The sequence below is a fragment of the Puntigrus tetrazona genome, chromosome 22, assembly GCF_018831695.1.
Source record: "Puntigrus tetrazona isolate hp1 chromosome 22, ASM1883169v1, whole genome shotgun sequence".
NCBI lineage: Eukaryota > Metazoa > Chordata > Actinopteri > Cypriniformes > Cyprinidae > Puntigrus > Puntigrus tetrazona.
In genome coordinates this window covers 11,405,919-11,422,196 of record NC_056720.1, presented here as the reverse complement: position 1 = coordinate 11,422,196, position 16,278 = coordinate 11,405,919, and the positions used below count along the sequence as shown (strand labels likewise).

General features: G+C 37.5%; 2 protein-coding genes across 7 annotated transcripts in view; both read left to right on the top strand.

The window, feature by feature from the left end:
- LOC122327734 (CUGBP Elav-like family member 5) overlaps nucleotides 1-16,278 on the top strand; it is a 1,183,696-nt gene that overhangs the window by 228,626 nt on the left and 938,792 nt on the right. The gene's annotated exons all lie outside the window — the stretch shown is intronic.
- Nucleotides 1-16,278, top strand: part of tle2b (TLE family member 2, transcriptional corepressor b) — a 43,889-nt gene that overhangs the window by 3,885 nt on the left and 23,726 nt on the right. For all 4 annotated transcript variants that reach the window (XM_043223259.1, XM_043223258.1, XM_043223257.1 and 1 more), the window contains exons 2-3: nucleotides 6,106-6,203; nucleotides 7,468-7,531. In XM_043223259.1, the coding sequence (XP_043079194.1) occupies nucleotides 6,106-6,203; nucleotides 7,468-7,531 (162 nt within the window). The remainder of the gene's footprint in view (nucleotides 1-6,105; nucleotides 6,204-7,467; nucleotides 7,532-16,278) is intronic.

Genomic DNA, 16,278 nt, shown 5'->3' with positions numbered 1-16,278 from the left:
GCTTGTGGTGTTTTTACAGGCAAAGTTACCCGATTGCTGGGAATTTGTGTTAAATTGAGTTTTTTCATTACTGGGGACGCAATTGTGAAGAATGTATTCTGATTCCTCATAACCGTTGCTTTTCCATTAGCGGTTCCCTTAGCGGGCACTTTTGAGAAGAAAAAAAAAATATTTGGAAGAAATAAGTTCTTGCTGCATTTACTGCCCTCGGGAGTTTTTCAGCCGAATGTAATAATTCATAATAGACGTATATTCCATTTCATATTTATTGAATTCTCGCAAAAACGTGTTTATCTTGACCTTTAATGACTTTTTAGGACTTGAAGTGACAGAGTAACAGACCTTGGTACGTGATGAAAGCACTTCAGAGACAGGATAACGACGGACTGCACTCGTGCTGTATATTTTCGATTTACTGAAAAGAACCATTTGCGTAAGATTCATTGTTTGGGAATCAGAATAAAACAAGGCACTCTTTATGCTAATTTAGTTTCATTAAAAAGAGTTGCTAGCACTTGTTTTGAAATCAGACTACACTGCTTGCCATGCATATTTTTAATTAATTACTTATGAATCTGAATTTAAATTGATTCTATGTTCGGAAATTGCGCTCCTAATAATAAAAGTGCTTCACAATGCCATAGAAGAACCTTTTTGGTCCAAATGGTTCCGTAAAGAACCTTTAAGATCTGAAGAATCTTTCTGTTTCATAAAAGGTTTTTTTGTGGCAAAAGAAAGTTCTTCAGATTCTAAAAGAGATGGTTCTTTGTGGAATCTGAAATGATTCTTCTATGGCATTGCTGTGGCGCCTTTTATTTTTAACAGTGTGAAATAGACTTACTAAAACAAACCTAATCATACGAGTCATTTTTTTTAAATAAAAAAAATACACTAAATGCTTTTGATTCACTAAAAAAATAAAAAAAGTAAAATAACAAATAACTAAAAGTCATGAATATCATTCCGTTCTGCGACTAAAAATAATGGCACTTTAAAATGGACCCCACTTTCAAATCCTTGATTGTAGATGATTAGAAGCGCTTTGATTATTAATTAATGGCAAAGACTTGATTCTCTGTTATTCTTAATACAAAGCATGAATTGTACCACATTCATACATGTTTTTTAGTGTGTTATTGCGTGTATGTGTGTCTGAGAGTGAATGCCAGCTTTCTGTTGCACTGATGTGGTGGCCAAGCCAAAACCGTAGCCAAATTTCTGGCCACAATATTCACATATGCTCTTTTAATGAGCTGATAGTTTGAGCTGGTGTGCTCTTCTTTGCTCATTTTTACTCACGGCCGTATTGTTTTAATAAATCTTTTTGTTCCCGCCACATTTGGATGCTAAACTCGGTTGCAGGTTTCGTGTCTTCCCACTGTTTTATCGTCATTTTTTCGTGTTGGTCGGAAACACAAGGACCTTCTTTCTTCTTGCTTTACAGGCTCAAACTATCGCTGGTTCACTCCGTAAAGCATAAAAGCTGTTTTCTCTGCCTGCCAATCCACGGTTTCTAATCCAGTATTGGACGGCAATGGTTTTTGCTTGGCCTCACAAAGTGAGCCACTCCGAGTCGCATTGTCAATAAGCCGCCAAGATAGACTGAGTAGCCACCCGACGTCCCAGCATTCAGTGGGGTTTAAGATTGGGTGAAGGACTTTTCTCAGATTGTTTAATGAGAGTGTGACACCCAGTTCAAGGCGTACCTGTTAAACTCAGACACCTCAAACTGGTTGTATCTTGGGAGTTTGTGGAGGCAAGGTCTTGCAGGACTAGGCAGGAAGGAAAGCTGGGTTTAGAGAGCGAGATCACACACACACACACACACACTCTCACACGTTCGCCCAGATCCCCCCCGAGATCACACTGACACTTCTCTTCCTCCCACTCTCTGGTGATCCTCATCTATTCGTGCGCCTTTTTGTACTAAATATTTCACCAGCGGATGATTATTTCATGGATGTCTCTATCCCGGCCTGTCTGTGAGGATGCGAGCGGAAAACCGTTCCGCAGACGTCTCGGAAGCTGACGGCGCTCATCTTTCGACGCTCTCTCTCTCTCTCTCTCTCTCTCCCCTCCTTCAAGCCGATTTAAGTCACTGTGTCCAAAATAGCAACTCCAGCAGTGATATATGAGATGATCAGAGTGGGCGATTGGGAGAGATTTCATTTCCCACCATTGTTATGGGATCTGCTCGTCTCTCTCTCCCCCTTTGACCTCCCTCAGAAGATAATCTCCAGTAATTCTAGGCTAGCCTGCTGCAGCTCGTCTAAATTGTGATTGACTAGCCGCCGTCCCACATGGCTCGCTGTCTGCCTCGTTCCCCTCCGTCCAGATTAACTGGATCAGTTTTGGATTTCAGGATTCCCCCTCCTTCTGTCTGACACACACTGTTGTTTCTAAACAGACGCTCTTACCCAGGTTTCCTCCTTGTTTATTTGCATATGTGAGTTTTGCAAGCATGTTTGAACTGTATGTTGCATAGCCCTTCGGTTCAACACAGTCCATACTAATATATTTTATAGCGTTTAAGGATGCTTTATGTCTTGATTATATGCAGTGCTGATTACTTTTGCTTCTATTTAACATTAACATTAGTCTCGTTTCCATTAAATTGTGCGAATTGAAAAGTAGAAGTACGTTAATTTGCATGATGTATCGCAAAAAACATTTATGATTGCGTGAGGTGGTTTTTCGCACACAAAGGAAGATATTTCGAAAAATGTTTGTAGCCAGGCTGTTTTGTGCATTTTTTTTTTTTGGTGATCCAAAACATCCTGGTTACAAAATTTTTCTAAATATCTTCCTTTGTGTTCATCAGAACAAAGAAATTCATACAGGACTACTCAAGAGTGAATAAATGTTCATTTTTGGGTTAACTATTTAAGATACTCTGGCATGCAGCATTTGGCTGCGGAAAAAAATAATCATACATTTAATAAAAATAAAAAAATCAATGATTTCATCTACCAATGGTATGAGAAGAGCACACTACTAGTACTTTTATAAACACGAGGCGCGCAATGTATGCTATCCAATAGCAGAGACACATTTAAAAATATGCTTACTGGTAAAATATATGAACCTACCAACGTCAACATGACTTAACACATTTAAATTATTTTTTCTTGAATACAATTTCTTAATGGATTTTGCGCAAATCTGTAATGGAATCCCAGCTATTGGTGAAAACCCATCTAGCAGCGTTTGACATGAATGATACCTCAAATTTTGCAGCTTGCTGAAGCTTCTAAACTGCACAGCAACACCCTAGAAACAGTAGTCAACACCCTGTTATTCACTCAGAACACCCTTTCAGCCACATAGCAATGTTCAAGTGACTGCATAGCAAGTGACCTGGAAATAACTAACAACAACTTAGAAAGTAAACTGTGTAGCAACATCTTGGAAACCTAGTGGTCAGGCACCTCATTTAAAAAGCATGTGTATGCACAGATTTGATCTTAGAAAGCTAAAATCCATGCGATCGCTCATATTTATAAAAACTCTGGAAAAGTGCTTAGCGTGCAGTCGGAGTCTGAGCAGACGTAGGCACTTTTTGTAAAATGTAAGCCGTTCTTGCAGCTCGCTGTTCTAAATGACGCTGATTAGTGATATGTTAGTGACATTAATTAGGAGTCGTTTACAAGGCAGACAGCTGAAACTTGCTTAAGCTGAAGCTTAATTTACGTGCAAGTTCATGATCGTTTGCGCTTCATAGATTTTTATGAATCAAATGTACGCATATTCAAGAAATGACGGTAAGAAAATGTGGGATTGTTTGACAAATTTCGGATTGTTTCTGCGCAACATTTTATAAATACTGGAAAAGGATCCTGGAAACCTCTCACAGCAGCCTAGTAATTGCATAGCGACACCCTGGCAACCTCCCGTAACGTCGCAACGATGGCATAGCACATTTCTGGCAACCCCCTCACAACATTTGAGCAACTGCATAGAAATAGCCATTTAAAACCTGGTAACCATAGAAAACAGTCTATCAGCAACATTCTAGCAACTGCATAGCAACACCTTGGCAACCACTCAGTAAGGGTTGCAAAGGGGCAGAACATTTTCGGAAAATTTACTGTAAATATTTTGTCTCTTTTGCAACCCTAAAATCAGTGCCATGGTACACCCTATTAGATGCATAGCAACATCCTAGCAACTGCCTAGCAAGACCCTGACAACCACTCGCAACATTTGTGCAACTGCATAGCAATACCCTAGTAACCGCCCAAAACTGTGAGAAACACATATTTATTATGGATTTACATGGACTTCAATCATGGAATAGTTCTATGGCTAGGCTGAGATGTTTCCTCTTTGTATATTTTTGTGTTGTTGTGGAAATGTACCACGATCCTGTGAGTGAGTTCTGGCCCTGTGTGGTGCGTGTTGCTTTCAGGACTGTACACACACTCACACACGTGTTTGAATGAATGAGGGTCAGTAGGGACATGATGACTGCCCCCCTCCATCCACACACAAACACGGCGGTGTGTGTACTGAACTCATCCAGTCAGCTGTGCGCCTGCAGCTTAATTACTTGAAAGCTCACGGAGTGTCTGACCTCCACCGTTAGCCTAATTGAAATTTAATTGAATTTCGCTTGTCTAGACTAATTAAGCTCCTACTGAAACCGCCAATCTTCAGCCATTCGCCGGACACCGAGCTTCAGAGAGAAAACTGGAAGCCTGGAGGAGCGCAGGACAAAGGCGGCCATTTTAGGAAGCAGCTGACAGAATGGCAAACGTGTTTAAAAATAGCAAAGGAAAGGACTTGGGTCTTAATGAGGAGGAGAGGTAGATACAGTTGGATCAGATTAGGTATTGTTCATAGATGGGCCCGTGTTTGGGGGATATATGTAGGGAAGGGTAAAATGCTCCAACAGAATTGAAAGAGACACTTTTTTATTTCAATAATCTGTTTAATTGATTCATTACTTTTTTGATTCACTAAATAGCCACTCAGAAGAATCATTTTTTCATTCATGAATCAAACTAAACTCTGCACTAAAAGCAGTTATCAAAATTGTATACTAAGCAGGTATCTACTTCTGAATAAGAACTTGCTTTGTGACTATATTCTATGTAGTATGAATGTGTGTAATTTGATGCAAATTGACTTTTTTGTTTAAACTCTGGTATTGGTCACTAAATAAAAATAATCATTATTTTTTTAAAAATGCAAAGGCACCAAGAGTGAAAACAGCTGATTAAGTCGCTTGAGTTTGATTTCCGCTTCCCCAGAATGGGTTCAGCAAATGCATTTCCATTTTCCATTATTTGCATTCTTTTTCGATGACTTCTTTTTTTAAATTCAGCATTTAGATCAGTTTTTGATGCAATAAAACCGGATGATGGAAATGTGACCTTTCCTATGGCCTCATGGGATAGCGATATACCCATTGGATGCTCACTTTTGAATCTCGCTTGAAATAGTATGTCGTCGGGGTGCTTTTCGTCTACTTACTGTTTTTCACCTACATAGTACAGCAGTAGGCATTTTCAGACACGGGGCCAGCATGCTTTAGATTCACTTAAAAGAACCAGCTCTGAAGAGTCAGAGTTCAGGTTGTTTTTATTTGTTTACTTATTGTTTTGGTTTGCACTTTAAATTCCAGATATACTGGTTGCACTGAAAGGTTGATCCGCTAAAAAGAACTATCACAGAAGATTAATTCTCTGAGGCAACTGGACTACAGCACACTTGTCAAACAATATGTTTTTGATTCACTCTTCTGTGTTCTTTAATTATCAATAAAGTACAACTCCGCATCTTATTCTTAAGATTGGGAAGCACATTCGAGTCTAAGTAGAGTTAGGGTTGAATCATTTTGAGAGCGTTTTGCTAATCAAGAGTTACCACGATCCCGTAGAAGTACTGCTGTTATCAAATGTTCACTTCTTTCCTCACCAAAAATGCGTGCTCTGTTTGTAGTGAGTCCAAGGTCAAAGATAATGCAGTGGGAGCACTTTTTCAATTTTATTTCAAAGAGTCACTTTTGGTACATTAATTTAAGCAGTCCAGTCTTCCGGCACAGAGCGATGGCTGTTTACTGATTAATAAGCCATCTCTTTCTCTCTCTCTCTCTCTCCTCAGGTACCTCTGCAGCCTGGACAGTCATTCAAGTTCACGGTGCTGGAGACTCTGGACCGCATTAAAGAAGAGTTCCAGTTCCTTCAGGCTCAGTACCACAGGTCAGATCATATGAGCTGATTTACTCCCAGTATGTGAAACGCGTTTGATTTATTTATGAGTCTCTTCCTACAGGCTAATAACCGTCTGGATGTGTATTGAATTAATGTCACTGTATTATACAGCTCACTATAAAGCAATGTTTGTATGTCAACCATGAAAATCTGCGTTCAGAATTAGTAAGAACCGACTGAAAATGGTCATGCTGCTAGCTTAACTGTATTTTCAGTGGAGTTTTTTCAGTAACAAGATATTTCTCCCGAAAGGGGCAGTTTTAATATCATGTTGTTTGCATGCTGAGCAAACTGAAGCAACAATCAAATAAGCTCTGCTGAGTTTATGCTGTAATCATTTAACTGATTGGGTTTGTGTTGGTTCCTATAACTGAATAAATTTCATAAATTCCATAAAGTGAATCAGTTTGTTCCAATTGGCTTGTTCTGGTTCATTTAAGTGAATAAATTAATTATGTTTTAATTAAGTGAATTGGTCTGCACTTATTTCTTTAAGTAAATTGCACCATTTTGATTCGTTCAAGTGAATCAGTTTGGTTTGATTCCTGTAAGTAAATTAGTAAATTTTACTTTAAATGATTAATTCTTATTCATTTGAATTGATTGGTTTGGTTGAACCAGATTATTACGGTTCATTTAAGTGAATCAGTTTGTTTTTTATTATTGTATTTATTGTAGTGTATAGGTTTGTTATGACTGGTTTAAATTAACTGGCTATTCTAATTCCTTTGAGTGAATTCAGTCATTCTGATTCATTACGTAAATATTTTTTTCCCCATTTATTTATTATTATGCATTGAAGCGTGTCTGTTTGTTCAGATTCATAAAAGTGAGTTAGATCATTTTGATTTGTTTTCAAAAGTTTACATTTTTGAATAAAATATTTTAGTTTTAAGATGTTCTAAAATTAACATGCACTAGTTTAAACAGGGCCTCAGTTTTTTCTGATTCCTTTAAGCATGTTCAATCATTCTGATTCTTGTAAGTAAATCAGACTGTTTTGATTTCTTTAAGTGAATTTGCTTATTCTGATTCATTGCATTTTATCATTCACTTTCACTGAAGAGTATAAGTTTGTTCTGATTCATTCATTCAAGTGAGTTGGATCATTCTGATTCACGAAAATAGATCAAGTTGTTCTGATTCAGTAAATCGGCATGTTCTGATTCATGTATTTTACCTGATTCATTCTTAATGATTGAGTCATTAGCCTCTTTTGTACAATTCATATTTTTTCACCGTGTTTTCACAGTCTGAAACTTGAGTGCGAGAAGTTGGCCAGCGAGAAGACGGAGATGCAGCGCCACTATATCATGGTGAGCTTTTCAACCCTCATATCGTCAGATCTGCCGTACGCTCCAGTAAATACTGCATAAAAGCCCGCCTGCGTTTAAAAAGAGAGATTGCGTTTGATTTCGTGTTACAGGGTGTTTGGTTAACCTGAGGACACATCAGCGGGATTACGATAGGGGTTGGGGGAGATGAAAAAGTGAGAGTGTGATATGCGAGGGGAGGATGGAATGATGAGAGAGAAGAGATGGAAAGAGAGAAACAAAGATCACAAGCACAGACATGTAAATAATGAGAGGGAACAAGGATTCAGTGCTTGCAGAAAGCAGATAACCCAGAACACTATATTTAGCCTGCTAGACCTGCCATGTACACTAAGACTTGTTTCAACAGCCTTCCCTTTTATTTTCATGCATTTATAGTTTACCGCATTTCTCTGTCTGCGCTCTTTGACGACTAGACAGGACTGCGTGTTCTTCTCGTCTCTCTTTAGTGAATGATTTATTTGTTGATGGGCATGAAATAGTTTTCAGAGCTCATTTGCGATGGTGCGTTAGCCTCCCAGCTAACAAAAACAACAGAGACGGTGAATTGGATGATATTCAAGTGTTAAAAGCTTTGCTCGGTGCCGTGGTTCAGTGGTTGGCACACACACTCCTGATATTTTGAGCAGTGCTGAAGGTCTTGTCATCTCTTCCTCCACTATCTATCCAATAAAGCCGAACGCTCCCAGGGTTATTTCAAAAACACGTTGAGGTTGCAGCCTTTTATTAATTTGTCGAGCTATGATGCAGATTCGGAGGAAGCAGATTCAAATCTGACCTTCAGCATGATAAAATCTTATTATTCATCAGATTCAGGTTCGAATCTGGCTCGCAACATTCCTCAATCCCATTTCATCGCTCGTTAAAAATGATCAATATAGCAAAATTCATCCATTTATTCGTCCATTCATATATATTTTATTTATTTGTAATTAATTTTAATTTGATTAATACTACTACCTACAATTACTGCTGTCAAAAGATTAATGATTAATCCCATCCAAAATAAAAGTTTTTATTTATGTAATATATGTTAGTACTACATTTATGTATATATTAATACACACATACAGAATATATTTTAAAAATATTTACATGCATATTTCTATTTTATATAAATATATTTAATCTTTAAACTTTTTTTTAAAATATGTGCATGCACAAAATGTTGGGTGCAATTAATCGCCATCATTCGTTTGACAGCACTACTAATAATAGCTAACATTATCAATAATTAAAATATATATGAATGAATGCTATAAATATCCAGTCAATATCCATTAAATTAAAAAACTATTAAATTATTTATAAATATTTGTATGTATTTTAATTTATCTTGATGTATCTTGAAGTCCATTTTAATTAATAATAATAATAATAATATTATTATAAAATAAGTAAGCTAAATAAGAAGAAGAAGAAGAAGAAGATATTAATGATATTAATAGTATTAATGACTAAGATATGGCTTAAAGGTGCCATTCCATCTTTGTCTTCCTTACATTTCTTGTCACTATACACCATCCAATTCAACAAAAACAATGTCAAACTCGTCCTATAAACTCAGTTAGTTGTGCTAAACTATATGCACCTTTCAAATAAATCCTGAGAAACTCACCTTCATAATTCCTTATCATTAACTATTAAATCCTATATCCTGATTGTGAATTCTGTGTGTGTGTGTGTGTCCTGATGTGCCATCATGATCTAGCCTTTAATGAGCGCCCATCTACATGGTCACTCTGTGACCGCTGTGTGTAATCCAGACCCTGGGGCACCCGAGGATGGAAAGATGGAACGAACGAGGGGGCTAATGCGCTGCTTTTGCAGTAACACCCCGGCCCCAACTCATCCGTCTGATGCTCTCTGCTCGCCTCCGAACATTACTGTCACAGATTGCCCTCGCGCCAGAGAGAGAGAACATAAGGAGAGATCAGCGGCAAAGACGAACGAGGAGAGAGAGAGAGAGAGAGAGAGAGAGAGAGAGAGAGAGCGGTGATTGAAACGCAGCAGTAAAAAAGAAGAAAGAGGAGGGGAAGATAAAGGCCGATAGAGAAGATGAAGAGAAGAAGAACTGACAGAGTGAGAGAGATGGTATAAAGACGCAGCGGGAGACAGTAAGACGACGAAAAGATGAGGGCAGAGAAAGAAAAACACAAGAAGGAGATGAAGAGAAGGAGGAGAAGGGGAAAACCAGGAAGGCAGAAAGGATAAGACACATTTGAAAACGATTATTCCTTAGTAAGCTAAACGTTTGAGTGCCGCTGTGTGAGTGAAAATAAGAGAGCAAAAAAAAGAGAAAACACTAATGGATTGCTCCCGTTTCGAGAGATTTTGAAACTTGTTGCTGCTCTGTGATGGAAAACTTACTGCTATTTCCAAACCAAACTAATCAAATTATAAAGCAAACAGCTGCGATACAGGTTTAACAATTTCTGCTCCAGTAACGGCTCCAAAAATCTCTTTCAAAACAATTTTCAACAAACATAAAACAGAAGCTGGCAGGTTGCTCAAATAGGGTCTTTGGACAAAAATAAACTTTAATAAATCTTTCATTTAATACTCTGTTTAATGCTACGGTAAAACTGCAGTACACAGTTTCTGCTCTATTAGTGACACCAAAGCTGATAAATGAAAAATGTAAAAAATAAAATGAAAATGAAGAAGATTTTTGTAAAATCAGCTTGAAATTGCCAGCAGTTTTACTTTTAACTCTCATTTAAAGCTACAGTACACAATTATCGAAAACAAACAAAAAAAAAAATGTTGTCATTAATAATTTTAAATATTTCACTTAACTTTTCAAAACTTTAGTAAAGTGTCAAAACATTCTTGTCTGGTCTACACAAGCTTGTTTCCACTGCCGCGAGTTTCTGTTTACGGACCTTCGCCTAATGTATCCATGATGATATTTTGGTCAAAACGATTCTTTTATGGCTCATGAAACCTTTGCCATTGTTGTTTTTTATGCTCAATATCTGCTCGGATGTTTCTTGTAACTCTGCGAGGCAATAGTTGACAAGCTGTAAGAGTATAGTGCTATAAAATGAATGCACGTCACAAAGCTCAGATAATTTTAATGAGATCCCAGGTTTCACAGCATACCTGTATAGATAACAACTATATTTAAAAAAAAATCACAATTATGTTAAAACTACGCACTATAACGTTGTAAATAATCCAGCGTTGACACTCCAACACAGTAGGTGGCGCTTTTTACAGTCAAATGCACAGCTTTTGAATTTTTTTTCTATACAAACACGCTAGCTTGAAATAAAATAAAACAAGCCCCTCCATTTAAAATGGGTTCAAAACACTTTACAACCATTTCCAACCATTCCAATGTCCCGAATGTCACGTTTTTACATGCAAAAAAGACTTAGTAGGACACAGTAATCATGTAGTGAAAATGACAGTGCTAGTTGAGTCTTTTCTAAACTCTGAGGATACTAGATATGATTGCAAATGAAAGATATTATTATAGTTTTGCTGTAATTGTGTTTGCATTACAGTTTCCATAGTGTGCCTTTACAGAGATTTCTCATACTCCTCATGCTTATTAACTAATTATTCAAGGTTTTATTCAGTTTGAAATTCAATTTGATAAAATGGCATTCTGCAATTTGCTTCATCTATAATTGCACTGATATGAATTGGCAGTCTATGAATCACGGCTCTGGTTTTGTGTGGCTGATAACGCACTCGCAATTTTCTCCCGTCTGTCAGGAAACTTGCCAGGTAACTCGTAATTCAGTCTCGGATTCAAGAACAGCCGCCAACAGCACTGTCACTAACGACGTGCGTGGCTTTCATATAATGTCACTTTATTGTCTGGGGGGGAAAAAGGAAGTATAATGAAATATTTTATGATATGGCTCTTTCTTTGGCTCGTAACTGATTGAAACGATGAAGACTATGAACGTCTTAATGCATGACTTATCGTGATTCTGTCATCATTTACTCTCACTCGTGTCCTTCCACTGACTTTCACCCATGGTGTACAAAGAATGTCTTATTATTTTGAGATGCGAGGGTCTGTTGTACTTAGCATTTAACAGCTAACTTGGATCATAGGGCTCATCATAGAATCGTGCCTTTACGCTTTTTTGGCTAAAAGTTGCAGGCTTGCCTTCCGGTGGACATGATTATAGCGGTCCACCATAATATTGGACCCATAGAATTTTATAGGTAGTATTGGTCTTATTAGCTGGTGTTTCTATTGGTCGTTTTATGTAAGCCGTCGGCCATATTGGAATGGTCAAAGTGAACACTCAAGAGCAAGCTGCCTGTGTGTCTGCAACGAATAGCTGTGAAAGTTTGTGTTTTTACAACCGAGTGTGGCATCTTGGAAAAATGCGTTTATTTTATTGTGAGTGATGACTTTGTCCGTTCCAATATGGCGGACTTATCTGTGATTTAAACAGTTACAAACTGGTCCGTGAACTCAAGAGCAAATCATCTGCAGCCATATATATATATATATATATATATATATATATATATATATATATATATATATATATATATATATATATATATATATATATGTAATAGACAAGCACTTGATTTTGCTAAACTAGATTCAAGATGGCGGATGTAGTCGTATGTGGTGTCTAAATATAGCCTATGTGTACAAGTTGGAGCTGTAAAGAATAGTTATAAGGACATGAACACATTACACTCGTAATTACGTATATTCTGGCCTCTGTAAAATCTGCCAGCTATCACAACTGCACGCTGAAATCCTAAAGCGCTACTTTCACCCTCGCAAACTTTGGTATTTCTTACTAAAAAGCGAACCTATTTAGCATTTCCTATTTGGGAGCTCTTTTGACAGTACAGAGGACGGCTATTTTTATATCGGTCAATTCAAATCGGGCTGTTTGGTGTAAATGGGGTCGTGGCAGATGCGACGAGCCGGACAGGACAGCCCAATGGAAATTATGTCTCATCAATGTTGCCTGTCTAGTAATTCTAGATCAGGATGAGCCAATCAATGTGTCTGAGCTTAGAAGATCACAGCTGTATCCAGTACAGTGGAGTGGACGTACACACACACACACACACACACACACACACACACGCTAAATCTACAGAGATTTCAGCAAGAGCAGAGTGTCCAGCGACACGGCAGGATATATGTACAAGCGACGGATGGCAAACAGCTGCCGGGTTGAACCAGGGGACACCCAGTACATTTTGCCCCTTGTTAGACCAGTGAGGACTAATACACACACGCACACATATACACATACACACACACACACACACACACACACACACACACATACACACACAGTGTGGCTGCGGCAGGAGGAGAGGCTTTGTTGAACCTCCGCCGCATTGAGCCCGGCTACATCCGCCACATGCCGCGCGCAATCTGCTCCAGACACACACACACACACACACACAGGGACACACTCAGGGGATTACACAAACACACACACGCACACACACTCGCGGTGTAGAATGAGAATACACATAACATGAGAGAGCTTATATAACAATGAGCCTCTGCGAGGGAACGCATTACGAGCCAAAAGCACGTCACAATCCCGCTAATATCCAGAATAACCACACAATCAAATAAATAACAACACATCACAGTGAAACTCACACACCTTTCAGACATAAGCTTAAATAGCACACGCGTGCTCTGTAAACTACAACACATCATTTTTTTCTTGGCTAATAATTGAAATTTGTTGTCGGCGTGCCAATTTTTTTTTTACTGGGCCCAATACTGTACATTTATTTCAGCAACTTAAATTAATCTGAAAGTTTTTCTTTTTTTACATTCTCAATATTTCCAACACAAAAAAGATACTTTTTTTGTTTCATAAATGTTTTTGTATCGTAAGATGTATTTGTTAGCTTCATTAAACCAAATAACTGATCAACTGAAGATTTTTTTTTTTTTTACTACAACTTCAAATTCGTTCTGACCCTATCAATTTTTTTGTGGACCCACCACAAAAGAAGACACTCTCTTATGTAAAGTAACAGAGGCAACTTTTTTTGTTATTCAATGAAAAAAGGTTTCCTTAGTTAAACGTAAAAATTATTAACTTTTGATTTTAAATTAATAAATAATTAAATGTTATATTTCTAAATGTTGTTGCAATTTATATATATATATATATATATATATATATATATATATATATATATATATATATTTTTTTTTTTTTTTTTTTTTTTTTTCATTTTCATTTTAAAGTTATAACTTTTTTTTATTTGCTATTTAAATAAAAGAGATAAATACATTTGCTTCTACACACTTATGTTAAAATGAATCTATAAATGAATAAAATAAAATTAACCAAGTTATTTCAAGTTTTGACCATTTATTTAATATAGCTAGATTTCTTTTTTTCTTTTCACTTTTTTTCATTATTTTATTTGTATTGAGTATGTTTCCTTTTCTTGATGGGATGGAAGCAATGGAATAGAGGGGTCATGACCAAATGAAACAAATGATCTGTTGGGTCATGCGAGAGGTCCATCAATTTTTCAGTCCATCAAAGAAAATTTGATGATCCCGGGAGAAGGATTTTGTCTTTTTCGCTGAGTCCTGTAATTGTACGTCTATAAATCGTAGCTGGTAAAGCGAAAAGATATTCAGTGAAGCTAAAACTAAAAGACTAAAGTTCTTTGAAGAGTAAATGAGCTGCAGGTGTCCCGTCCTTAGACTGCCTGTCTGGCACTCTGTCGTTTCTTCAGGGAGTACTGTAGACACAACATGCTGACTGTTTAAACTATTTCAGCTTAATTAAACATCTTATTTACTGGACTGTGTGTAGGTTGAGGAAATAAATTACTTGTCAGTTAAACGGATACAAACTCTCCTGTTGCCACGTTAAATACAGCTCAATTTGAGTCACGTTTGCCTGTCGCAAAACTCAGTGCCACTATTGTAGTGTTCTGGGATGTCGCCGGGGTGTTTCTATATGGTTTCTAAGATGGATACCAAACATCCTGAAACCTGTGTGTTTGGCTAATGAAAGCATTTCTATTCGGTTGGTCCCGATATGTCAGCCAGGTCGATTAATTGGCTGATATATCTGCCTATTTTTGTGTGAATTTGCCATTTTCTCCATGGATTGATTCTACATCAAAACATGCTGAGAACTAATGTTGGTCTGAAATGATGCAGAGACCTTTTTTGGCCGTTACTGAGGTAATATGAGCGCTGCTGAATAGCCTTCTGGGCCGCCGCAGAGCTTTTTAAAACGGAACCGCTTCCAGCGGCCCTGCTGCACAATCAGCATGCAGAACCAGCAAACCTGATTTATATTGTGTGTGTGCGCGCCAGCAGACCAGATAGATGGGGAAATAGTTCTGCTGTTATGTCACGCTTTATCTAAAATTCATCACCCACCGGAGCGATCAATACTGGAAATGCAATAAATTTGAATACAGCGCAACACGTGTCTAAAATGCTTCATTTTATAGACTCTCATTTGAACTGCCAGTCAAAAGTTTGGACACGCTTGACTGGATTTATGCTTCTCATGATCTTAAAATCCTTTTGGTCTGAAAGCACGTTTTTTTTTTTTTCCTTTATACAAGGCTTGAAATGAGTATTGTAGACAAAATGTGCCTACGCATGAATTTCTTGACAAAAATATTATCATTATTACAGGAACTGGCTCTGTTATTATTTTGTACTGTTTTCTGTGTCCGCTTATAATGTTATCAAGATTTTTACATGAAAATACTAAGCAATTTAGAAGCAATAGGATATTTTCCGCCCCGTTTTGACCCCCCCCTTGTCAGAACGCTGTGTTCGAATAGACATGACGGATCGTGGTTATCCTTGTGCACATATCCATCATGATTAAAGTTTAAAATGCATAAATACGTAATAACAACATAATAAGAACAGTTACTCGCACTTGTCCAATCCAATATACAGCATTGTATTTTAATTTTCAATATTTCTGAAAATCCTGTGTCGATTATGCTTTGTAAACTTATCCGCGGTAAAATTAAGTGAACAAAGGACTACTAGGTCCTTACTGGTGCAGTCTGGCAATTCATTAACAATAAAGTTTATTGTTGGGTTTCTGCATAGACGCTACATGCGTGAATTTGTGGGCGGGGCTGAAAAGGCAGCGATGTAGAAGCAGGGGTTGATGATCTTCTGCTGAGGTGGTGTTTAGCCCGTTGCATTATAGAGTGGCACATTCAACAAGCTTTTGGCAGACTGGCTTCAGTATGAGCTATTTTTGACCTAAAAAGTGAGTTCTTAAACGCACAGAATGTTTTTATAGTGCAATGACCTCTTAAATATCAAAAGGGATCAAGGGAATTCTCGATTTTTCAGTTTTTGGTAAGGAAAAACCAGCCAACAAATTGTACAGGTTGTAAAACGTAATTTCTTTTAATTGCCGCCGATCCGAAATCTCTACAGTCTGAGAATGCCGATACTCTTCTGTGGTGCTTTATAGACCGAGAAACAATCGCTGTTTTTAAACGTCTGTTTTTGCTCTGTACATTTCCATAGCGTCGTGTTGTTGGAAGAGTAATTAGCTGGTGAAGTGGATTTACCAACAAAATTTATCATGAGCGTTGTCATCTTCAAAGCAGATGTAATGACAATTATAAGTAGACCAGGACATTTTGTTTATAAATCCGTACGATCGTATCATCAAACTGCGGAAGACAGACGGTAATGAGCGCAGAATTCGAAAAGGGAAGAACTAGATAAGCCCATTGCCCAAATG